At 35.9% G+C, this 27,603-nt stretch overlaps 1 protein-coding gene across 2 annotated transcripts; it reads right to left on the bottom strand.

The window, feature by feature from the left end:
• Nucleotides 1-18,163: 18,163 nt before the first annotated feature.
• Nucleotides 18,164-26,928, bottom strand: LOC122820596. Of its 2 annotated transcripts, none has more exons than XM_044098155.1 (2): nucleotides 26,457-26,928; nucleotides 18,164-21,905 (listed from the first exon to the last, which is right to left on the bottom strand). In XM_044098155.1, exon 2 carries the CDS (start codon nucleotides 21,826-21,828, stop codon nucleotides 20,953-20,955), a length of 876 nt encoding a protein of 291 aa, XP_043954090.1. In that variant the 5' UTR covers nucleotides 21,829-21,905; nucleotides 26,457-26,928; the 3' UTR covers nucleotides 18,164-20,952. The 2 variants fall into 2 exon arrangements, with proteins under 2 accessions (XP_043954090.1, XP_043954089.1); XM_044098154.1 differs by lacking the exon at nucleotides 26,457-26,928 and adding an exon at nucleotides 23,677-23,791 and having other exon boundaries at nucleotides 18,164-21,907.
• Between the last annotated feature and the right edge of the window lie 675 nt (nucleotides 26,929-27,603).

The following is a 27,603-nucleotide window of genomic DNA, read 5'->3' as shown; positions in this document are numbered from 1 at the left end:
TTTTTACTAATATTAAGACAACCTTCTTCATCTTGCTTACAAGTTACATTTAAGTTATTCTTGTCTGATTTTAAGCGTTTTAAAACTAGACCAAAAATACTTGGTAATATTTTGTCTTTTTGCAGTGTGAAATTCACTGTTTGGCTTCATGATAAATAAAACTCTCAGATCTGCTTCAGATATGCTGATGAAACAATAATAGGTGATTTGATTGTGCTGTAAATCGGTTGTCATGTTCGTAAATTTCACAGGTTGTCAGTGATGAACCAGATGAAAAGCCACATGTTTTGTTTAAGCTGCACTATATTCATCCATCTTTCATTTTATTCTGTCACATCTGTGAGCATTTGCATTGTGAAACATAAATGTGCTCTGCTTTGTATAATCTTTCATCCAGATTATCTGTTGGAAGGATATTTTAGCAGAAAAGGAATATATCTTACAGGTTTGGCTTAAATATCAACCCAAAGTTTCAATAAACTGTCTGTCTTGTTCTCTGTTTGTTTCTAAATCCATTTTATCAAAACTGCTGTCAATTTCATGTCATAGCCACTACAAATCAGGATGAGTTCAAAGAGTTAAATAGACACATTATGCAAAACACTCTGCGAAAAATTTTCTGGAGATTCAGCAAGTGGACCTATTATTTATTTTACTTATTTTTGCATAAGTCATTGTTTGAGCTGATTTATTCCTTCAGCTGAGAGTTTAATAAAGTGGCAACACGTTTTCAATGCAAATTAAGAAAACTTGAATAAAACTAGAGGGAATAAAACAGGTGGAGCAGAATTGCGAATTACCGATGGCTCAGAATAACTTTAGATGTAATTCTGATTCATGAAAAAGAGACAAACTAACAAAGCTCAGAAAAAGAAGTAAGGTTGGTGCTGCTGTCATGTTTTATTCTCATTTCATTTAAATGTATAATAGAGAAATTTATTTGGGGGTTTTATTTGGAAAAAGAGGCTTTGTGAAGTTTTGATCACCTTTATGAATCAGATTAAAAAGGTTTGAATTATGTTTTTAGTAACTGCTTACTACTGTGGTGTCCAAACTTTTTATCATTAGGGACAAAAATGTCAAATTGAAAATACTTCAGAATGTTTGCATTTTTCTTTTTAATAATAATCGCAATGTATACACATATGTATTTTTATTTTTAGCTACTGAAGACACTATGTTCACAATATGTTAAATAATTAACTAGATTTCAAACATAAAATCAGGTTTTCCCACATTAAAAAGAAATCTGGTTGATCATCTTTTTTATTTTAGATTTTTTTTTGTGTCTTTTCAGTAACAAGAAGCTTATTGAATGGTCATAACATTTAATAAACATCCAGTGCATTTTAGAAAATATCACGGCATGTTTTTTTTTTTTTTTGTGTGTGTCTCTTTTTACCAAAAGAAATGTAAGAGCCAGTTAATGGGAGTTCATATAGAATAATAATTTAGATTAAAAACGTATAAATATGCTTAATTTACTTTTAAGAAATTCATGATGAGTATATTTTCTAGAATGTATAACTTAGTTAATGTAAAAGGATGCTTTTATTGTGAAAAGTAATTTTGGCTTCCACTACGTAATTAATATTGCCCGTATGCACGTTTGAGTTCAGATTGCAGTTGGATACGGTGGAAGCAGCACAATTTTTTGACCGATCTGTACCGAGCCTTTCATTTTTTCTGTAAGTGTACTTTTTTGAGTTCTTTAAGTAAACATCATAAAAGAAGACTTGGTTTCAGTCGAGTGATTCAAATATTGGTTGTTAGACAAACTGCAAAGGTGGTACAACGAACTTTTGGGACGCAGAGTGCCACTACAAGAAATTTAATTCAGAACAAAAGCTTGGATGAATATTCTGTATTTTTTGTTGTCTGACAAACCAAAATTAAACCATTTGATTTGATTTATTCATTAGATTTATTCATTTATTTCAAACTGGTTTTAAAAACAAGAAACCGAGCAACCAGTTGGACGACGTAAAGCACTTTGAAATGCCTTGAGGCTGAAATGTGCTATTCAAATAACATTTTATTGATTGATTGATTTGACAGAGAAAACATTTGCACTGTTGAATTGAATATTACCAGGCTATACTTTTAGAAATGTGGCAGTAAATATGGAAGTGCTTTATACGAGTAATATTTTGTAAACTGTCCTTTTCCAGGTCCGATGGCAGACTTCAATGATTCCTTTTCTCAGATTATCTCCACAAACTCCAGCTCTCTTTTTTACACTCTGTGCTTCATCACCAGTCCTGGCAATCTCATCTTCACTTCGTTCAACGTTACTAACGTCATCGTCCTCCTTCCTCTGTCTCTCTTCATCCTGCATGTTGGCTTCCAGCGGTGGAGGCGCGGCGGCCGGGCAGCGCGGTCCATGAGCCACTTCGACTGCTTCACCTACAACTTAGCAGCTGTTGAGCTGGTTGGTGTGTTTGGATGCATCCTCTACATCTGTGCTGCTTACAGTCATCAGAGCAACATAATACTCACAGGAATCCGCAGTTTATCGTTCATATCTGTGGCAGAATTGTTTCTCCACACCCTGACGAGTTTGGACCGCTACTTGGCCGTCGTTCATCCGATCGTCTACATGAGACTGAAGAACAAAAGAGGAATCAGGAACATCAGCGTTGGTTGTGTCTGGATACTTTCTGTTGTGATGAATGGCTTAATGAGCGTTGAAGATATTCATATGGTTTTAAATTTTGCCATTTTGATCCCTACCTTCAGCATTGTTTTTCTCTGCACTTTGTCTGTTCTTTGGGTTCTGATTCGTCCAGGCCCGGTAGAACAGAGAAGGGGCAGCAAGAGAGTGGACCCAGTGAAGCAGAGAGCGTTTTGCACCATACTGGCCATACAGGCGCCTCTGGCTCTACAATTTATCTTCTCTTTGGCCTGGTCTGTGATAATTGCTACAAAAGAAAACAATAACTGCGTGCTGATGACAGTTGATGTTTGGATTCGTTTTCCCAGCAGTCTGGTTTTACCGCTTCTGTTTTTACACAAGACAGGAAAATTTGTCTTTCATAAGAAGTAGACGTAAATGGAAATAGTTCAACATGGAAATAGTTCAGTGAAAAGCAGAATCTATTAAACATGGAGTTATTTTATTTTATTTACCTAATATTGTTTTTCGGGCTGCACGGTGGTGCAGTTGGTAGAGCTGTTGCCTTGCAGAAAGAAGGTTCTGGGTTCGATTCCCGGCCCATGGAGTTTGCATGTTCTCCCTGTGCATGGTGGGTTCTCTCCGGGTTCTCCGGCTTCCTCCCACAGTCCAAAAACATGACTGTCAGGTTAATTGGTCTCTCTAAATTCTCCCTAGGTGTGTGAGTGTGTGTGTGAATGGTTGTATGTCTCTGTATGTCTCTGTGTTGCCTGGCAACAGACTGGCGACCTGTCCAGGGTGAACCCGCCCGGAACGTTAACTGGGGAGGAACCAGCAACCCTCCTGACCCCATTAGAGACGAAGGGTGAACAGAAAATGGATGGATGGATGGATATTGTTTCTCAGTGGTTCTGATGATTTTATGTATTTAATGTCTACTTGAAATAAACGTATAAAATGCAATTATATTAAATGGTTTCTTATCAACAACCATTGAAGTTTTGTCTATCTGTGATTGTAATTCCAAAACCCAACATTCATTAATAAATCAATGTATTGCTGCACTAAATAAAAATTCAATGAAAAAAAAAACAGAGAAATGTTAAAATACACATTTATGATTTCATTCATTAGATTATTTAGACCAGGACAGAATCTGATCTACAAATTTAAAAAACTGTAAATATGAGGATCAGATTTTGAACGAACCTCTCCAGAGTTCAACTGAACGTAAACATGATCCGACTGCAAAGCAACACCTTTCATTAACCATCAGGTGACGCTGACATGATGCTGCATTAAGGTTATTTGATCAAATTCAAAGCAGTCTGTCAATAGAAGACGATATGTTGAATAAAAAATTAAAACAGGATTACTCGTTAATCCAATTGGCCACCATTGTTACAATGAGGTATCCAGGTGTACCGCTCCAATCCATTCCTTGTCATCCACTTTAACATAGTGACAATCTGTTTTCAATGCAAAGACATTTGAATAATCAGTGAAAGGACATGAGCAGGTGGAGGGAAAGTTGGTGCAGTAAAACCTGAGCATCTAAAGAAGACAAAGCTAAGAAGTAAACAGCTAAGGTTGGTACTAATGTTGTATTTTATTATTATTATCGTTACATTAAATACAAAACATTAGAAGTCCAGCATTAACTTTGTATTTTCCATTACTTTAGACAAAAGCTCTTGATTTTACAGTATTTCTTTATTATTATTATTATTATAAATGAGACTCCCAGTTACGTATCAGTGCTAAAACGTGTGGGGATTTGTTTATTTTCAAACTGGAGGGACTGATTGAAAGAATTTGGCAATAAACAGATAAAAGCTGCCTTGATTTGATAACATAATGTTTAAGCACACTTAGTGTTCAGTCTAGAATCTGAAGGGCCACATAAAAAGCTGCGGCGGGCCGGATTTGGCCCACGGGCCTTGAGTTTGACAGCGTTCCAGACAAACAGGTTGGAGTTTGATTGAAGTGGGTGTGAAACTTTTCCTACTGTGTTTTCTGCAGGGGCGATGACAAACCTCCCATCACATCCCAATGTCTCCTTCGCTCAGACGCCCCCCACCTTCTCATACCTCACCTGCTTCTCGACCACACCAGGCGTTCTCGTCTACACTTCGTTTAACGTCACCAATATTTTCCTCTTCTTCCCACTTTGCGTGTTCATCCTTCACAGTGGAATCCAACAATGGTGGCCAAACAGTCGCTCCACATCGTCCATGAGCCACTCTGACTTCTTCACCTTCCACTTAGTGGTCATGGAGGTGATTGGTGTGTTTGGATGTGTTCTCGGTCTTTGTGCTACGTACAGCAACCACAATGTATTAGTCACAGCAATCAGCATTTTGTCTTTTTCGACTTTTGGGGGAGTCTATTTTCATGTGCTCACATGTGTGGATCGCTACCTGGCTGTTCTTCATCCTCTCACCTACATGAGCCTGAAAAAGGAAAGAGGACTCAGAATAAGAAATGTCTGTGTTTGTTGTGCTTGGGTGCTTGGAATTGTAGAGACGACTTTGATGACAGCTGGTCTTGTTTTTGACGTTTTAAATTTCTGTGTTCTGATACCGTCCTTAGCCGCTATTTTCTACTGCACCGTCTCTGTTCTTCGTGCTCTGAACAGTCCAGGTCCAGGAAAACAACATCAGGGCAAGAAGAAGGTTGACCAAACGAAGCAGAGGGCGTTGTACACCATCCTGGCCATAGCAGGAACGCTGACAGTGCGATTTTCCTTAGTTTTTGGACTGTGGGAGGAAGCCGGAGAACCTGGAGAGAACCCACCAGGCACAGGGAGAACATGCAAACTCCATGCAGAAAGACCCCCGGCCGGGAATCGAACCCAGGACCTTCTTGCTGCAAGGCAACAGCTCTACCAACTGCACCACTGTGCAGCCCTGACTTCAGCTGTCTTTGGACTTAAAATCTATGCAGCTTTCCTAATTTCAGGTGTAGAAAATGTTACAGTTCTACGGCTCCTAAACCTTTGAAATTAAATTCTTTCTGTGAAATCCACTCTGTTCTCTCTCAGTATTTCAGAAATAGATTGATTCTCTCTAACAACAATAAAATTCAATTCACTGTCTGATATTGTGTCAGACAAATACTCTAATGAGTATTTGGTATTTTCCAAACACCAAATTAGAAAACACCAGTTTGGTGTTTTTCATTTCCAATTGGTATTGGGAAAACCAATTTGGTATTTCTAATACCAATACCGATTGATAACCAATACCAATATCAAACTGCAGCAGTTTGAGTCCATTTATTAACAATAATATTAAATTAATCAATTCGATTGCATATGATTAATTAATCTACTGCAAAACTCTAGATGTATGAGTCAGGGTGTAGTCAGTATCTTACTGTATAATTATATAAATGTAGCAATATCAAACTCTGAACTCTGAAATTAACTGTTTTACCATCAATAATCACCAAAACTAATTTAATTAGTCGAGTTCTAAAATCCCCATGATAAAGAAAAACTTATTTTTTGTTATATTTTATTGAGCTCTACATATTTTCATTCTTTGGTTTAATTTTGGAATTAAAAAAAAATTACATTACCTGTTTACCAACTTTGCAACACGCTTTAAAACTATTTAAATATTCATGCTGCACAAATAAGTTTGTTTATAAGTTAATTATGTCAGTGGCACCAGCGTAACTCTGTGTACAATTACCATATAGTTAAATGATTGAATTTAATTTGAAAATAAAGTCTTCAAAAATAAAAGTTGCAAATGTATTTAAGTGGTTTTTAGGTTTCTGCATCTGAATCACTTTGATTTGTTCTGGTTTAAATCAGTTCAGTTTAATTGAATCCTTTTCATCCTGTTCTACGTTTTGAGGCCGTGGAGTTTAAAACAACAGGCGGGACAGAAAACTCAATGTTTTGATTAGATTAAATTCACAATCATCATTACCAATCCCTCAACTCTGCTTCGGTTTGAAGATGCAAAAGACAAAGAAGAAAAGTTACACACATTCTTTTCAGTATGAATTAATATTTAAAATTTTTTACACAGAAGGATTTCAACCTTCTCCAAGCAACATGCACATCAGAAAACACCTTCAGCATGTCGTTAATCAAGTGCACATTTTCCTGTCAAATCAGTTTAATTAGGTTTAGTGAATTAATTTACCACCAATTCACAAAGAAAGCCGTTAAAATGAGTGTTGAATGCCACAAATTGTCCGATGTCTAAAGATAAAATTGACATAAAATTCTCTTCTAGATCTAGGAAACAATCCATCTAATCGATACATGCAAAATAAATCAAACCATAAATGTCCCATGAATTAAGTAAGATGTAATAAAATGTTATGACAAACTGCACTGAATAAACAGACATGAAATGTTGTGACACCAACTAAAATCTGGCACAAATTAAAAACAGTAATTTTACCCCTTTCTGCAAATTGATATCAACTAGTGCAGCGCCAACCTTCCCATTAAAAATAAAATGCAGAATCTTTCACAATAAGGTCGACAAGAACTTCATTTAAAGTATTTTCTTTCTGACAGGGAGATAAAAAAAAAAATCAGTTTAACATTTTTATTAAAATTGTATAACAATTTTCATGTGAAGGCATTTAAATATATTATTTTTTACTAGACATAAATCCCAAAGAATTGGAGTCATAATCGAATCAAAAAGTGGTTCAACAAGGAGCCGAATAAAAGCACAAACTCAATTATTCAAATTTTTTACTTGTGGAAAAAAGTCCTATTTTCTTCCACTCAGAACTCTGTATTTTGTTTTGGTCTCTTACAGAGAATCATAATCAAATAAATTGACATTGATGACTATAACATAGCAACATGTATACAAAAAAAATGTAAAACAAATTCATAAAATACTGCAAAGTAATACACTTGTTGAAATTTGGGATTTTTTAAAAAGAAAAATCTCATCAAGAAGGGAATTTTTTAAATGTATTTTATTATTTCAAACACCAATCAAATAAAAAATGACGTAATTTTCTCTCTATCAGTTCAATAAAAAGCGCAGATGTTTTGTATGATTTCCCTGCAGAACGAAGCTCAGAAATAATATTACAAAAAAAATCATTTTCAGTATTTATGCTGATCCATGTCTACCTTAATGTGACCTAAATGAGAGAAAAAGGAGTTTGGTGAAAAAGTACTTTGCATCTATTTGGGGTTTTTTCTCAACCTTAACTAATCTCTTCGTTAGCCTTCAAATGATGCAAATCAAAGTTTAATGATTTTACTTTCAAACTTTCCCTCATTATTTTATGTCAACCCATGTTTACGTGACTCGTACATCAGAAAGGATAATTAATCTGAACTTCTATGATTTGTTTATTGTAGTTTGGGCCAAGGTGGTTAAGAGATCAGCAATCATTTTGACCTGTTTTTTTTTTATGCAAATACAGTGCAGATGAATTTAGTATGAAGAACGACTAAGGGAGCTTGTGAAAGACTTCATGAGTATTTAAACCCATGAAGTACTTTGAATCGGAGAGACAGACGAGGAAAAGCTCAAAGCAAACAGGTTAGCCCTCTTATTTTTTAACTTTATGCAAACTGTATCCATGCACAGAAAACATTTGTTGTGATCATGTGTGGGTTTTTGAAGAGCTCTGTATGTTATTTACAACAAAGCTGCTACTACAGAAATAATTTTATCTATAATATAAAAGTATGTACTCTCTGCAGTTAGCCTTTATTATAATATTATTATAAACTGGAGATATTCCAACAGATCAAACTGTGTTTTTATGTTCCAGAAATGTTGGTGAATTCATCCTCATCCTCCAACGACTCTCTTCTTTTCCCTCCATCCACGTTTTTAAAAGTAATGAATTGCTTGACCTACAGAGAAAACCGTTACCTTTTTCCCATGTTCACCGTCACCTACGTCTCCTCGCTCCTTCCTCTCTGCATCCTCGTCCTCCGCCATGGACTCCAACAACGCCAGAAAAATCCGTCCACCTTCTTATCGGCGTCGACGAGCCACTCTGACTTCTTCACGTACCACCTGGTGGTGATGGAGCTGAGCGGAGTCGTCGGATGCATCATGACTTTCTGTGCCTTCTGCATCAATCACCAGGAAATGATGATGGGTGGCCTGATGCTGTGTAGCTTCTCAAGCATTGCAGATGTGTTTGTCCACATCTTGACATGTTTGGACCGCTACTTGGCCGCCGTGCATCCCGTCACCTACCTGAACCTCAGATCAGAAAATGGGGTCAAAACCAGAAGCATCTGCATTGGATGTGGCTGGCTGTGTTCGTTTATAGGAACCTGTCTGATGGGCAATGACCTGATCTTCATGGCTCTGAATTTACTGATCTTGACCTGGACCGTGTTGGTCGTTTCCTTCTGCAGCATTTCGGTTCTCTGGGTTCTAACTCGTCCAGGCCCAGGACAGCAGGCTGGGGAGGTAAAGAGGCTTCACCAATCAAAGCAGAGGGCTTTTCACACCATTTTGGCCATACTGGGAGTCTTAGTATTGAGGTTTGTTTGGGATATGATTTGGGTTATGATTTATACCTATCAATATGATCTGGGTTGTGTGTTGATAACATGCAGCCTGTGGGTTAATCTGCCCAGCGCTCTGCTGTTACCACTGTTGTTTCTGTACAGAAACAAGAAATTAGTCTGCTTTAAAAAATGACTGGTGAAGCAGCGTGACTTCAAAATGGCAGGAGGTCATATGGGCGCCTACAGCTTTTATTTTGAAAAGACAAAACATACTGCAAAGAGCCGTGTAACTTCAGTTCTAGACCTTTTGATTTTATTTGCATTTAATATGTTGTTTTGACTATAATTGTGATTATTTGTTTTACTGTTGAGCATGTTGAATGCATTTATTGCTATTTTTGGTTTCAGTTCAGTGTTTAAACAGAAAAGTTTAACAGATCACACCGTTATGATGGGACAAATGTTTTCAAACACTGTCAGACATTTTCTTTTCTTTTGGATTGCGAGAAGGTATGAAGTTCTTCCTCTGTTTAATGAGTGCATTTTAAGCGTAGTAGATGACATTTCAATCATTGTTTATTGCTATAAATGTGTTATGGTGAAGCCAAGCTTCTTTAAAGAGTGGAAGGACTGTATTAGCTGACCTTGGAAGTTGATGTAAGTCCACATGCGAGTCCAGTGGTGTCCAAACTGACTCATTTTAACTACTAGTGTGTCACAAAACTTATTAAATAAAAATGGACAAAATTTGTTTATTGTGATCTGTCTCTTTCTTTGGTTTTTGCTCACCAATGAATCTTTATCTATTAAAAGCTTTTATTTACAAAACCTATATATCCTTAAAAAGCCAAAACATAGAGATGGCTCTGGATTGTTGAGTTTTTAGGAGAGAAACGTTGTGAGGATTTGGTACTTTGTGTCTGTTTTGGCGTCCATTGAGTCCCTGTGTTGTGCCTACTTCTTGATTGTCCCCAGCTGTGTCTCGTTCCTCTGATTAGCCCGTGTCTGTGTTTCCCTGTCGGATCCTTGTCGTTTGTGGTACGTGGTATCCTTCAAATCGCTGTCTAGTTCAGTTACAGGGCTTCCAGTGTTTCTTGCTTCTTCTCTCACCTCTGCTGCCTGGACTTTGTGAACATTAAGATCATCATTAAAACTTTCATTTATTCACTACAACCTGAGTCCAACCACGTCTACCCACGACTCATGACAAATGGGCAATTGTCAAATTTTTGGGTTATGAATTGTTTTCTTTTTTTTGGCCAAATTTTTACCATCCTTAACTTGTGGTCAGGGGCTGAACAAATCATTTCAAGGGCCAAAAATGGGCCCCCAACCACACTTTGGACAACTCTGTGCTAATGATACCTCACATACTGATCATAACCTCTAAGCTAACCTTAGCATATAAGCTAATTTTAGCTCATACTCTAATATATTCAGTTACTGGTAGTCAACATGCTAATGTTACGGACTACATCTTAGCTAACCTTAGCATTGTTGCTAATTATTAGCATTAGTACCCGCAATTCGGGTCAGTCCAGAACTCTGGGTCCAGCCGACATGCACACTTTGACAGGCCCCCTTTTAAACCTCTTGTTACAATTAACATCTATCATCTATACTCATTATAAACTGCTCATCACTTCATACACGCAGATTAACAAAGAGGTATAAATTCATCTACGAAACTATTTTTGGCAAAACTCTTTGATCACTCATCAATATTTCCAACAATATTTACTCTCTAATAAATTCATCCAAGAGTTTGTAAATCATTTTCGGCTCCATTTTGCTGCTGGAAAGATTTAAAAATGTATTTATTTATTTACTTTTTTTTTTGTGCCAACATTACTTCCCAGAAAAAAATGACTTAGGCCATTATTTTTATTTTATTATTTTAGAAATGTGACAATATCATAGTCTGGTTAGTCGGTATGAACATGGCTCTATATTTATTTAGTTGTTTGTTTGTTTATTATATTTTTCTATCTTCTGCATTTGTTTGTATGATTTTTACTTTTCTGAACCAGTTATTGTTGAAAATGAGAATTTTTTTCTCAATCAGCTTATCTGCTCAGTTAAAGATTAAATAAATTTAAACAAATATGAAACTACTACATGTTAAATAAGTACAATAAATATTTGGTATTATGGACAAAGTTGTTTTGTGTTACAATGATCAATATCTAAGTCATGATTAGACGATATTTTTTTTATCGATTGTTTAATTAGTGATGGCGTTACTGCACTAAATGAACAATTCAATTTATTGAATGTCATTGTGCATCACACCTGGATTACTTCCATACAAATTCTAGTTTGCTAAAAGCAATAGGCCACAGCTGTACAAACTAAATATTTTATTTATCCACTGATAGATACAGCTCAGCATATACATGTTAATTTCTAAAATGTTATTTTTCACCATTTCTATTAATTTTTTTTAAACTAAAGCTGTTACAAGTACAATCATTAACAATCATTAGACCAGTCTTTAAGTAAAGCACATAAAATACACAAAAAAGTGATTTTGAACATGTTTTTTAACAGATTTCAAGTCCACTTCTACAATCTGCATTAAAAGGTGTCAAAATAAAAATATGCGACGTATTTTTTTAAAGACAAACTAGAGATGGGTTGGACATGGTGCAGTTTATGTAAGTAAATAAGTCCTTTTTTTATCTCAGACAACAGTTTCAAAGAAAAAAACCAAAGACACAAGTTTAAAAATACATCTAAAAAACATAAAATGGTCACAGTAACTCAGGTACCAGCAAGGCTAAAATGTGTTAATGTCTACAGTCGCTTTTCAGTAGCATCAACAGAGTTTAATGATGTCAAATAGTGAGAGAGTTCATTCCACAGTCTTGGTCCAGCAGCACCAGCAGCACCAGCCCACACAGCCACTGGCTCTGTTATCAACATGGCCGTCATTAAATATTCCTCTTACACTTTAAACTTTCTGTCCTGTGCAAAAAGAGAATCTGTAACACCAGACTGCATGGCAGGTTGAACCAACCGTCGATTGTCAACGTCACGCAGTCGTTCTGTCCCAACGCAAACATTATAACCCAATAGAGGCCAAAAGCAAATCTCAGCAGCAGCGCCGCCAGGATGGCCATGATGGTGTAAAACGCCCTTTTCTTTGACTGGTCCGCCTTCTGTGCCTGCTCTCCCGGCCTGGGACGAACCAGAACGTTCAAAACAGAAAAGTTACAAAAGGACACGACCGCCACAGAAAACATCAGGGAGCTGAAGTTAACAATGAAAAACAGCTTGGCGCTGACCAAGATAACCAACAGGAGGGAAAGCAGCCAGACACAGCCGGTGATCACATTTCTGATTCTGATCCAGCTTCTCTCTCTCAAATGTAGATATAGGATGGGATGAACGACAGCCAGGTAGCGCTCCAAACATGTCAGGAGGTGGAAGAACAGCTCTCCAAACCACGTGAAGGTGTACACCAGGGTCCCTACTTCTAACAGTTTACTGACTTCTTTCTTGTAAACATCACAAAACGTAAGGACAAAACCAATGACCCCAATCAGCTCCATGCTGGCCAGGTGGCAGGTGAAGCAGTCAAAGTGACTCAGGGCTGCGGCTGAGGAAGACGAGCGTCTATTCAGTCGTTGTAAGCCCTTGTACAGGATGAAGAGAGAGAGGGGAAGGTGGAGAGACACTGTGATGATGATATATGAGATGAAGATGTAGGAGGTCGATCCGGAGACGATGCAGCTCATGTAGGAAGACAAAAAACTGTATACTGAGAAACCTTCAGGACCAAACTCAGTTTGATTGTAGGACGAAGACGATTTCATCATACCTGGAGGAGGAGAACATAAAGCAGTCCAAGTAAAGACAAGTAAATATATTAGATGTAATTTACAGTCACACAGTATCGTTTTACAGCACAAGTAAGTAAGTAAATGCTCCATGTAACAAAAATTATCTTAAAAATTAACTTTTAAATTTGACGAATTGAAATTGGGCCTCTGTCTCTTTAAAAAGTTTCTACTCTTTCTGACATGCTGCCTTCAACATTTAATCACAACAGTGTTCCTCCATTATGCCATTTGCAGCCGATCGTAGGGGTGTAAATGGCATCAGTGTTGGACTGAGAAGAAGTTTGTCTGATGAGTTCAGCAAACTCAGTTCCTTCGGGTGTTTGCTAATTGCTGCTGCCGCTAGTCTGTAGGAGCAGAGTGCGGATGGGCGCTCTGTGTTTTGTGGAAATAGACAACACTTGGTGCAAGTCTCTCATAATGAATCACGTTGTGTTTGAGAGTTTCCACAGCAGTCTGAATGGTCATGTCAAAGTTTAACAAATGTTTATGTCACTGATGTCACGATGAAGCATTATGGTCAAATTTAAAATATTTTGTTGATCCCAAAGGGAAATTAAATAAAATAAAGGACAGAACATGATTACTTTTCTGTGTATTTTTTTCCGAAGTTGGAATCATAATCTCATTAAAAATGTAAAATACAACAGAAAAATCACTCAAAATATTTTTTAAAAATCATCAAACTCAACCAAAACACACCAAATTTAACAGAGACTGTCAGACAGAAGACAAATGTATTTCTATTATAGAGTCTTAAAATAAAAGAGATTTTAAATATTCTTCAGGTTTTTGGAAATTTTTCAAAGGAAAACAGATTGAAACCACAAAACCATTGAGATGCAGAAAACACCGTTTCATCTTTATTCCAGACACATAGGAAGGTCCAAAATACAAAGATGAAAGATAATAAAAATAGGAATAAAAAATAAGAATAAACAGCACGTAATATTGTTCACTGAATCACAAATAAATGATGATAGTTGAGCCCTTTTCTAAATTAATAATTCTATTTATATTGTTGTTTGGTTTATTTTCTTATAAATATGTAAACATTTTGTCTTTTTATTTTAAACATAAGAGAATCACTCTATTATGAAAGGATTTCTACCTGGAACCTGTTTGAATACAAATAGAAAATCTGTAAATATTGTAATAATTTAAGCTTGCGGTACAGATGTGAACTAAAATAGGAGAAATTCATGATAAAACCAACCTTCTTATTGTTCACAAGCTTCCTGTCTCTCTTTCTGTCTCCTGGATGAACTGCTGGTGGAAATCTGCCGCTTCTCCCTTCACCTCTGTTTTTGATATTTCATTCAAATATTCTTTATTTGCATTAACAAATTATCACGTCAAGCGAATTCAAAGACAGACGACCAACAACATGCATGTCATGGATAAACACAGGAGTTGTTTGTCACCACTCTGTGAACACTTGATATATTATAGCAAACTCATTATACTGTTGTTTATAGAAAGCTTTATTTTATTTAATATCTCTCTCTCTTGCATTAACACAATGGTGTCCAAACTTTTTGACATTAAGGCCAAAACAGTCAAGTGGAAAAAACTCTGCGACCACAAACGTTTTGCATTTTTCTGTTTAATAGTAATTGCAAAATATCTGATATTTTTTTAATCTTCTCAACAAGACATTAAACACATATTATATCGATGAATTAATCATTGTAGATTTAAATCATAAAATGCTCTAGCAGGTTTCCCAGATTAAACAAATAAAAAGATAAAGATATACAACCGTTTTCAGGTTGATCATAGTTTTCTAGATTTTTTGTCTCTCTTACTTTATTTTGCCAAAGTAAGAGTGGCAAAATAAATGGATGTTTTATTTGTTTTTACTGCTAAAAGAAATTAAATTCAAAACAAAAACCTGGAACCTGAACATTTTGTGTTGCACCTCGTATTTGCCTAGAAAAACAAAGTTAATGCATTTGATTTGATTTGATTTTTGATTCAGTTTATTTATTTCCAACAGGTTCTTAAAAACAAGAAAGCAAGCAATCAGTAAGACAGAGGAAACATGAGCATTCTTGAATTATGATGAAGAGCCGCCCAACATCGTTCCAGGGGACGGAAATGGAGCCACACTTTGGACACTTTGCATCAGCATTTAATATCTCGTCCAGTTAGAATAAAAAATACAAAACAAACGTAGTTTGAGAGAAAAACAGAAGGTCAGACTGAGTAGTTACGAGTTTTGCTCATTTATTCTCACTTCTGGAAACATCTAATTGTATAAAATAAGAACAAAAGACTCAAAAACTAACAATCAAAAAGAAAAAAATGCTTTATTTTTTTCAGAACTTTATTTTTGATATGTATTTTGCGTTGAGATGTTAATTAATGTCAGTCGGAATTTTATGACTATTCTTGTGATTTTATTTCTTTCCCTCTCTCCTCTGAGCTCAGACTGATGGGAAACATTTTTTACAAAACAGAAATCTTCCCGTTCTGTGCAGAAACAGCAGGGGCAACACCAGACTGCTGGGCAGATTAAACCAAACATCAATGGTCATGATGATACAGTCGGAATCCCCCGCTGATAAAGACACCACTGTGAAAAAGAGACCCCAAGCTAACCTCACCACCAGTGTTCCCAGTATGGCCAGAATGGTGTAGAACGCCCTCTGCTTTGACTGGTCCACCCTCTCCCTGCCCCCACCCTGCTCACCTGGACCTGGACGGATCAACGCACCCAAAACGGAAAGATTACAGAAGGAAACAACAACCAGAGAGAATAAAACAAGGAATAAATATGTGAGCATAAATAATCTGATTGAAATCAAAATAACCCACAAGAAGCCGAGCACCCAAACCACGGCGGCAACGACGTTCCTGGTTCTGATCCATCTTCTGTTCCTCAGCTTCAGATACACGATGGGGTGAACCACAGCCAGGTAGCGCTCCGTACATGTGAACATGTGGAAGCACATTTCTCCAAACCATGAGAAGGAGTAAAGCAAGGTCCCACTTCGTAAAACCTTCGGAAACTCTTTCATGCAGATGGCAAAACAGGTGAGGATGTAACCGGTGATCCCGATGAGCTCCACGCCGGCCAGGTGGTAGGTGAAGCAGTCACAGTGACTGACGGACCACGATGAGGAGGAGGAGGAGAAGGAGAGGTGCTTTTTCCAGTGCAGGAGGCCATGATGGAGGATGAACACAGAGAGCGGGAGGTGAAGACACACGTAGATGATGACGAACAGAAAAAACACGGTGGAGGTCGGTCTGGAGCTGAGGCAAATCAGGTACTCAGACGAGAACAGGTGGGAGAGAGGAGGAGCCGATTCATTCTGGGCTGAAGAAAAATTCATCAACATCTAGAAGAAAAACACGTAAAACATCCGTTAAACCGCAATAACAAACATGTAGCTTCAACCATTAAAATTAACTTCCATCATTGAGTAAAAAGCATATTTTAATGCTAATATCGATGCTAAAACTGAACCTCATTGTGATTTTTACATCTATTTTCTGAATGGTCTTAATAACCGTCAAAAATAAAGACATGGATTTATCTTCAATCACTACAGCAACGTTCTTCTTTATTTCTCTATTATTTTTGATGTCAGTAATTTATTACACTGCTGTGTAGATGTGCTTCTTTAAAACCCAGAGGAAATCCAAAATGTCACAAATCTGATTACTTTTGGCTTTTTGATCCTGAAAACTGCTCACCTTAATATAGATGTTTTATTAACCACTCTAAACTCAAGAGGAATTTATTCCAAAATTGTATTTTACGAAAAATTACAGCATACAAAGGTCTAAATAATAATGATAAACATCTAGGATTTTTAAAAACAGACCTTTTATAACAATAAAGAGATGAGGAAAAGCTGTAAAACTTTAGTAAGTTGTTATTATTATACTGGTATCTTCTCAATTGTGACCTTTATTTGTTACAATAAACATCGACATTTTCATATCAGTAAACATAGACTCATGAAGATTTCTGTTTTATATTTAGACTGAATAAGTTTTTGTAGCTGTATAACAAATTTATGTCATTTCAAGAGACTTTTAGATCCATTAAAACGACAGGATATGAGATATCCTGTTGTCTTTTCACTTTTTACTGACTATATTTGAAGATATATGAGGGAAACATTTGGATTTTACTCAGATTATGTTGCTTTTCTAATCTCTGATAACTACCAACAGACCGACCTTACAAAGCTCTGCTGCTCCTTTTCTGTCTTCTGGATGAACGGCTGCCCTGGATGAAACCAGCAGCTCAGCCTCCTCTCTGTTTCTTAACGTCCTATTCAAATCCGGCTCATTTGCATAAAAAAAAAACTAAAAAAAACAACATTCCATTTAGATCATAAGGAAAATGACAAACTACATGCAGATGATGAAGACGCATGAATCCACTGATAGATTTGCACGCTTCCCCAGTGAATCATGGCCTTTAAATCTGAATTAAATGCGTTTCATCCTGCTTCAAAATGTTTCCTCCAGTAGGGGGCGCTTTTACATTAGATTATGCTAAAAGGAACACATAATGTCTTTCCTTTATTTTTTTTCAAAATATTACAGTTTTGAAGTTCGAAATTCTTCTAAAACTAATCAGTAAAACTATAATTACTAATTCGGATGATCTTTATAATTATCTTCTGCTGTTTAAATCACTTTATTCATTGGAAGAGGTGTTCCCTCTTAATGTCAGTATTACATTTTATTTATGTTGCTGCTTCTCACCAAACCTGTTAAGTATAAATTCGCAGATATGAAAATTTGGGCCGATAACCAATATTTACCAATATCACATTGATTTTACATATTTTCTTACACTTTCAACACTGTGAATAAACATCTGCACTGCCTTCAATCTTTGCTTTCAGTCAAATAAAACCTCTGACGCATTACACTTCCACTTTAAAAGAAAAAAAATGTAAATGATGTTGTATATTTGGCAGAAAAACCTTGGGAAACATGGAGCAGGGATTTTAAAGGCCTGGGAAACCAAATACATATTTACACTGATCTGTCCAAACATGCTGTCTGCAGTTCAACAAAGTAGAGCTTGGGTTCATAGAACTAGATTTTTATGTACTTTTCTCACATTGTGAACATTTAATTCATCTTATACCATCAGGTCAGTGAGTAATCAGGAATGTTTCTGTTAATTTGTATGAAAACGTTGAATTGAGAACAATTTCCAGACCGCAATGGTTCACAAACCTCCTGGTGTGCGTCGTCGTGTAACCAGAAAAAGTAGATATGCAAAAAATAGACATAGAAATCCAAGAAAACAGGAGAAAAAACTAATGCACGTGTGCAAAACATAATGGCTTCCTGCATTTCCTTCCTACAACGTTTTTCTGCAAAACTACAGAAGAAGAAAATATCAACAATAGTGGACAGTAAAGTAATACTAAAACACAAATAAAATATAAGAATAAGCTTAAGAAAAGTGCTAAACACACATCAAGTGTATTACTGACTTTATTAATATTTTTCTTGAGCTGATAAAAAACAGAACAGGACAGCTATTGGTCTGTATGTTCATATATCTTTGTTTACTTTGAATACAGTATTTAAAATATGTGCTTTTTTAATTTGAATTGATAATACAGGTTATTTATGCACAATTGGTGAATACATCTAAAACACAAACATATACAGGGAGCAGTTGCTTATGCAAGACTGGCCTACACTGCAAAACTCTCAACTTTACCAAGTATTTTTGTTTAGTTTCTAGCATCAATGTCCTAGTAAACTTTAATTAAGACACAACCAACATAAAAGTAACTTATCAGCAAGAACAGGAGCTTGTTTCACATACTGCATTATTATTAATGAAAAGGTATCAGTTCTATGGGCAGATTATTTCACTTGGGTCTAGAACTGGTACTTTTTTGTCAATATTAGGGAATTATTTACTTAACACTCTAAATGATGGTAAAATACTGGCAGCTGTAGTTGCCAGAATTTTACCATATAAATACAGATTTTACTATATTTATATGGATTTTACTGCATTTAGACAGTGAAATTCTGGCAGCTACATAATTTTACCTCATAAATAAAATCAGTATAAATACGGTAAAATCTGCATTTATATGGTAAAATTCCTAAATTAGAAACTGGGTTTTTTTACAGTGAAGCTCCTATATCTTGGTGAAATTTAGTTTTGTCTTGTCTTTTGTCCAAGTGTACTAAGGTACATGCACTAGAAACTAGACTAGTGTTTTTTCAGTGTAGTCGATGTAAATGCTGCCCTCACACTCATTGGATGTTTTTCTTACAACACACATTTACCGGTTCTAAGCAGAAAGAGCAGAGTCACAACCAGACAGGTTAAAACAAACATCAATCGTCATTGCTGTTATAGCCAATAACTGATATTTACCTATGTTATATATATTTCATAACAGTTTGTAAAAAAAACAAAAAAAACCCATCTACAACCAGAAACTGATCAACTAAATATCAGTTGTTTATTTACTAGGCCGATACCAATATGTTAAAAAATGAGTAATATCAGCCGATATCGATGTCGGTAAATCGATAAATCCCTTGTTACAACAAAGAACTGCTTAAAAACAAAACAGGATTCATGAGGTTAAAATGTGAATTTACTGTGGATTTATTTTCTCTGATCCAGACAGGATCAGAATTATACATACAGACTCAAATATCAGTTTTAAAAATATACTGCAGTGATGCTTTAATTATTTCATTTTTACCATTCATTTTGTGTTTCTTTTGTACTTTCTACTAAAACTGACCTTTCACCTTTACTACTACATCTCCAAACAGCCAGAAGTCTACTTTATTTTTCTGGCTATTAATTAATGTAGCTAGAAATGTGAACTTTTGATGCGTTCCAGTGTTAATTTTATCATCTGCTCTATTTTTTCTAAATATTCTGCAACCTAAACTACTTTTTATCTCAGTTAATGTTATCTTGTATTGCTATTCTTAAGCATATTATGACTTTATGCTGATAAAAAGAATATTTTACACATTCTGCATTCCTGTTTAAGAAAAATAAACCAACCTTCCCAGTGTTTGTCACCGCTCTTCGTCTTTCTCTAAGTTGAAATCAAGCTCTTGGTGGATTTTGCACTTCCCCTCTTGATTCTATTTAAATGCAATTTATTTGCATTAAACAAATGATACTAAAGTGACAAATTATTAAATGCAATGATGTGAAGGAGAATAAATCTTCTGACAGATTTCTATGACATGTAAAATATCAGTCAGTCACCTGCAGTGTGTTTAAAGTTTTAGTACACAAAATAATATTAAGCAGATTCTTTTGCCTGAACAGATAAATATTTTGGCTGGTGAAAAAAATGAAAAGCAAAGTTATTTAAGTAAAATTTTTGCTCTTCATATTTTATGAAGCATTTCTGTCTGGAAAAGAAAAACATTAAAATTCAATGAAAACAGAAATAAAAATATTCTAACAAAACAAAAGTCACATTATTGAAATTATTTACATTTGGTTGACTTTTGTTGACACTTAATTTCTAATACATATGTGTAGTTTGTACTGTAATTATTTAATCTTTTTGAAAGTTAAAAAAAAAGTAGACTCAAGCAAAAACTTAAATATAAAATACTGATCAGTTGATGTGGTATAACTCAATACTGAAAGTCCTATGGTGGCCGTCATACTTTGTGCTATAATATAAATATCTCATTGTGAAATATCTAAAATTTTATATCTTTTTCTTTAGGATAGAAATGCAACATAAACCTGATATAAACAGAAACTTTCCAAGCTATTTGGTCTATTTCTGAGTTATTTTCACAATGTAATGAAGTCATCTGGCAGTTTTGTGTCTATGTGTCTGAAGGTGCAGTTCCATCTCAAATAAAGCAAATAAATCGATTTTCAAAGATTGTTTTTTTGCACCAAAAAGTTAAGAATATATTACGACGTTTTCACTGAGGCTCTTTTATTGCATATGTATTTGCTAATTTATTGCAAGGGAACACAAAAGAAAAACTTTTCCCCAATTGCTCCTACGGGGCTCCATGTAATCTTAATCATCATCGTCTTTCTTCCAACATGCTAATTTTCCTGCTCTTTGCAGAAAAAGCAAAGGTAACACCAAAGTACTGGGCAGGTTAAACAAAACCTCACAGGTCATCATAACACAATTAGCATTTGCTCGTATGAGATTAAAAATCCAAATTACGCTCCAGGCTAACCTCAGGATTAGCACACCTAGTATGGCTACCACAGTGTAAAACGCCCTCTGCTTCGACTGGTCCACACTCTCCCGCCATGTTCCTTGATGATTCAAAGCCCAAAGAACAGAAAGGCAGCAGTAAGGAGTGACAGTCACAGTCAGTATTATGATGCAGGAATCCATGATGATGTAATTATCCTTTGCAGCCAAACCCAACCCTACAAAGCAGAGCAGCCAAACGCAGCCAATGGTGACGTTCCGGATCCGGATCCCGACTTTGTTTTTCAGCCTCAGGTAGGCGATGGGGTAGAGGACAGCCAGGAAGTGCTCCACGCAGGTGAGGTTCTGGAAGAATCCCTCTCCATACCAGGTGAAAGAAAACAGAACCGTCCCCACTTTGACTGCGCTTATCTCTCCGCCGTAGAGTCCTCCGAAGGAGATCACGCACCCGGTGACACCAACGATCTCCATGACGACCATGTGGTAGGTGAAGCAGTCCGAGTTGTTCACAGCCGATGAGGAGGACTTGGAGCGATTCCTCCACCATTGTTTAAAGCCATAGTAGAGAATGAAGATGAACAGAGGGAGGAAGAGAACAACATTGAGGCCAATAAATGCGGTGTAAATGAAAGAGCTCGGCCTGGTGAAGAGGCACTGGCTGTAGGACATGACAGGAAGTTGTGGACCAGGATGGGAGTCATTGGAAGAGGAAGTGTTTGCCAACATTTCATCTCTTTCAGTGGTTCTAACATATAATACAGCTGCTGTCCATCCAGATCCTGGCAGCAAAACTTCAATTTATCCTGTCAAATGCAAAGTGAACACATTAGTGTGTAAAATGGCTTTAGATAAGTTTAATAGTGGTGAGACGTTCACGAACAATTTGATTCTTTTATGCAGATCTTTATCATGAACGATCAGAATCGCACACACGCTATTGCTCTATTTAATTTTGAAATATTTTTATTTAATCTGGTGAATGTATGGGCTGCACAGTGGTGCAGTTGGTAGAGCTGTTGCCTTGCAGCAAGAAGGTCCTGGGTTCGATTCCCGGCCCGGGGTCTTTCTGCATGGAGTTTGCATGTTCTCCCTGTGCATGGTGGGTTCTCTCCGGGTTCTCCGGCTTCCTCCCACAGTCCAAAAACATGACTGTCAGGTTGATTGGTCTCTCTAAATTCTCCCTAGGTGTGAGTGTGTGTGTGAATGGTTGTGTGTCCTGTGTGTCTCTGTGTTGCCCTGTGACAGACTGGCGACCTGTCCAGGGTGACCCCGCCTCTCACCCGGGACGTTAGCTGGGGAGGAACCAGCAACCCTCCTGACCCCATTGAGGATAATAGGTGTATAGATAATGGATGGATGGTGAATGTATGGTACAATTATTAACAACCACTTTACTTTTGAATTTGGGTCTGAATTTCAGTACTAAAGAAAGAATACATAAATGTTTCTAAGTGGTAAAGCAATTACTAGCTAAATCTGATTAGCTCCATTTCCATGGTAAACCAGCTTATGCAGGTGAATGATACTTCATCAATGTAGGCAGAGCATGTGAACATATTATGACACAAAACAATATTTTTATTTGGTTAGTTCTGTCATTGGAGGAGTTAAGAACTCATGTTGGCTTTGTACTTTCAGTATTTTCTCATTTTAATTAGGTCAAGTTCGGCCATCTTTAGTTTCTGTTCTTTAAGTAATTTAAGGGTTTAGTTTCTGATTCGTTCTCTATTTTTTAGTGTTTCTAACATGTAGTTCCTGTTTTCTTTTTAGCTATCTGTCATCTCTTGAGCCTCTGTGGTCGGTTCACTTCCTCTTTTGTCATTCCTGTTTTTTTAGTATCTTTATTTTATTTAGCCTCATGTTGAGTTGTTTTGTAAGTTACTCTGCATCTTTCTGAGTTCTTTAGAGCCTCGTTTATTCTCTATTTATCATTCTTTTTTAATTACTCTTTCCTTCAGTCTCTCAGCTTCACTCCCCTCACAGTTGAGGTTCATTGTGATGATTAACTCACCTGTAATCATTCCTGTCTGGTATTTAGGCAACATCATTGGCTGTCATTACCAATGGTTTCTGATTCCTGTTTTTTTCCCTCCTTACAATAGTTTCTGTTACTTTTGTTTTGGGGTTTTTAAAAAATGTTTTTAAATCTTCTTTGCCAAATTCCTCTAAATCACATTATCTGTCTATAACTTAACTAACTTTACGAGCCAAATTCAGTTGGATTGTTGTACATGGAAATGCTGACAAATAATTAATCAAAATTAGACTCCTTATTTTACAGCAAAATCTCAGATTTTTGTCAATCTGGACACAGGAGTCAGGAAAAACATATTCTTAACACAAGCGACAATAGAAGAGTAATGACCATTTGGAGTCAAAATTATGACAAAATAATTTGAGTTTGATAAAGAATGATTACCCTTAATTCTAAAAAAATCTTTTGAAATAGTACAAACAAAGTAATCCAGAAGTTAAGGTGCCTTTAAATATTTTCCCATAATTCCTTCTTACATTTTCTCTCTCCATAATGCGTTAAATTAGCTTGCAGATGCTATTAAATATGAAGTTTTTACCTTTTTTTCTTGAGTTGATTCTTTTCAGGAGAAAACCAAGCAGAAAAAAAAATAATTTCCTTTGAACTATGAAAAATCTCAAACATAAATTCCTAAGAAGCTGCAGAATGAGTTTTCTTTCTGACTGAAGTTTCTGCTCTGCACTCAATGCTAAATTAATACATAGCTTTGTGATTGGCTAAAACTAACCATTCAAATTCTTCTTTACAGAGGAAGTGGCATCAAGAACAGAGTGAAAAAAACACTTCTTGTTTTTAGAATCACTGTTAAAAAATGTCCTGGAAGGTGTTGCAAGTTACCAAGAAATGTTTAAACTCAAGCACAAAGTGTTACCCCAGTAAGAAGCTTTTGGATGTGGTCAAAAATGAAACTGAAACTTTGAAATGATCAAGTAAAAACACAAAGTTTAAACTGTGACCACATGGTTTCCATTTAAAACTTGATCTGCAGATTAGCCTTTTCCTGTTGTGCATCTAACACCATCAGAAATAAGACAGGTGGATACAATGAGACGGTTTTTCTCACCTAGCAACGGAAACATTTACCTATACAAATATTTAAAATGTTATGAAACATCAATCCAAAGGTCTTGAAAGACACCAGAAAGATTTCAGAGAGCAGCAACAACAATTGACAAACAGACTAAAATTAAGCCTAAAAGTATTCGTACCCCACTTACATTTAGATTTTTTTTCAGCTTTAATATGTTCATCTGATTAAATCTAAGACTGTATTAGTGTGGCTCAGCTTGAATCTGATGGAGAATCTGCATAAAGAGGTAAAGCTTAGGGTGATGTCAAAGAGGCCTTCCAACATAAAAAACACGGAGGTCTTCACCAAATTTAAAAATCAAATCATAATAAAAGCATAAACGCGTAAAAACTGGGTGAGCAATTATACCGAAGGGTTTGATTGGAGTAATGTCAAAACATTTCCATTTATTTTTGAGGAGGTATTTTGAGGAATACCTTAAAATATAAATCAGTCAGGGGCACGAATACTTTTGAGTGCTTATGTGTGTTTATATGTGTGTGTAAAGAGTGACAAGCAGATAAAGGTCTGTGCAAGTTTCCTTCATAGACTATCACTGCGGATTTGATGAAGGAAATAAAGCAAGAGTGTGTTCAAAGTGAAATTGTGAAAATGTGTTACATTCAGGTTGGAACATTTTTATTTGCTTCTTGAGATAAAAGACCCAAAAAAACAGCATCACATTACATTTATATTTGTTCTCTGTGAACACCATTTTTTTGTTCTATATATGACTGAAGTATTTCTGAACATATGTAATTCAAGCATTAAAGTCAGAATAACATAATTTTTGTTCCTCTAAAACACCTGAAAATCTGTAAAATTCCGGTTTCAGGTCTTTAAATTATTGAATGGTTGATTCAAGCTAATTGAAAAATAGATTTTTTTAAAACAAAATTGCAATATTTAATAAAAATGCACAAATTAACGTCAAGAAAAATTTTGTTTAGACATTTTTCACATTTATGTTATGTCACATAAAAACATAATCAACAAAACTTAATTAACTGTTTCAAAGATATGATGATGTACTATGACCCGCTAAGAAAATATGAAAAATAAAATTATGATAATAAAATCGTAACATTATGAGAATAATTATATTACAAAGAATAAACTTGTATGAGAATAACGTCAAAATATTAAGAGAAAAACAGACCAAAGCCACCCACAAATAGCTAATAATTCTAAAAACTATTATTGCTCACACTTTTTTCAGTTCAACGACCAAATATTCCTAAATATGCATTAATTTTCACGGTGGAAAAGTCTTAGGAGTAACACATCAGTATATTTGCTCTTTGGATTTCAGCCAATCAGCACCAAGAAAAAATAAACGCAGCTGCTTGGTAGGCCGCGGATGGCCATGAGGTGCAAACCACTTCAACAAATTAAAAAACACAACATTAACGGAGCACAATTACAAATTAAAAAATCACAACAACAATAACAAAGCACTACAACATTAACAACACAGAAAGGATATGTCCCAGTTGGAGACCTGAAAAATTGCTGATTGGACAATAGGCATGAAGTAGCACTGCACACAAGAATTGCAGTTTAACACAGTCTCCTTTTGAAGTGTGGTATATTTTGGTGATATTTCAATATATTCTTGAATATTCCTTCACATACAAAGAATTATTATTGTTTTGAATAGATCATGGAGAAAGAGACATTTTCTAATCAGTTTTATTTACGTTTTGTCGCGTTTTGATCAGGAAACGACACGGCCACCTATTTTTTTTTTTTTACAAACATTTGCGTTGAGGACCCTGTTTGTCTGTCACTAGTTAATTCAAGTCTTAGTGCAGCTCGTTTAGTTTTTAAGTTTATTTCCCCTCGTCACCAGCCTGCAAACTGTTTCCCAGTAGAGAACACAGACAAATAATGTAGATGTGGCTCGAAATCTGTTGGTATCTAACAGTAATGTAGGAACGTTTATTATTGTAATTTCGGCTTGTCAATTTGGATATCAACACTAGCTACAACATTGGCTGCTAACTTTATATCATTTAGATGAGATTTTATTGCAGTATAACTCATCGACATTACTTGATATTCCTCTCTATTTGGACACGTAAGCATCACAATCAACACTATCAGGTACTTGATTTAAATTTTATTAAATATGACAATACTTCCTGTGGGTAGTTTCGCTAACAAAAGAAAGTTAATAAACGGTGCGGTTGCATTGCAGGTTCTGAGCCAAAAATACACATACTAGGCTAGAAGTGTTGAGCAACTCACATTACAGGTACTTGAGACTCGATTCCAATGTTTTTCTGATCAGTGCTGGTTACAAAAAGCAGAAAACTTCCACGTAGGTTTATTGTGGCTGTCTCATGTTAATTTCATGAATGAAATTAATTTATTCCGGTGAACCTGAATGTGAGTGGGATTATCTGTTACTCATTGTTCTGGTTATGCTCAAATGCGGTGTTTTCGAAGCGCACTGACCGCTGCTTTGTAGAGACGTGTTTTGAAACATACTTTTCACGTGCAACATTAAACATATTTGTTTCAAATGGGATTTATAGTAAAGTTTTGAAGACGGTTTTGTCACACAAGTTGCGTCTTTCAACAGGCATCAACACAGCCACCTACAATTTAGAAACATCTGCGGTGCGCATAGGTTTCAACCAGTTAATTTAGCCACCAGTCAATCTATAATACTGGCAGCCCTCGGTGTAATCGCGGATTTGCAGCGAACACTTTATACAAGGTAAAAAGATTAACGTTCATATATTTTATAAGTAAGTATGATTAGAAAGTTACCATGTATCGCATTAGGGCGAAGGTACACGTCTAACCACCAGTAGCCATGGAAACAACGACCTACCATCATGTAGCCTAGCATGTACGGGAAGAAATGGTTAACATTTCGTCTTTTGAACGATTTTAGGGCTGCTCTGGTTTAAAGGGCAAAGCTGTTTATGACATAGAGACATAAATTATGTGGTGTGAATTCAGACAAAGTCGGTAATTTGATCAACACGTCAGGAGGGAGGAGGCATGTAAGCTAGCTGTTTCAAACTTTTGTATACTGCTGTCTATGAGCCTCAACAAAGTATGTTACATACAGACAAATTAGCTCGACTAGAACAAGAAGAAGCCACGAATAAATTGGCAAAAACAACCTTTTAAAACAATTTAGGTTGCTGTTTTCAATATTCCCGATTCTCTTTTCTGACGTCCATCATGGCGCCTCGATTGATTAATTGGCGCAGATGCAAAGGGTTAATAGACAGTAGGTAAAGACAATGACGAAAGATTATCATAAATGTAAATTTATGCTAATGCACACAGGAGACTGTGTTGTACTGGGATAACTTTTATAATAGAAACACCGTACAACAATAATAAAACAACACTGGATTTATGCACTGGGATGTTT

Source organism: Gambusia affinis, linkage group LG18 (genome assembly GCF_019740435.1).
Source record: "Gambusia affinis linkage group LG18, SWU_Gaff_1.0, whole genome shotgun sequence".
Taxonomy (NCBI): domain Eukaryota; kingdom Metazoa; phylum Chordata; class Actinopteri; order Cyprinodontiformes; family Poeciliidae; genus Gambusia; species Gambusia affinis.
Note: the sequence above shows the minus strand (reverse complement) of the source record. Positions and strands in the feature narration are given on the sequence as shown.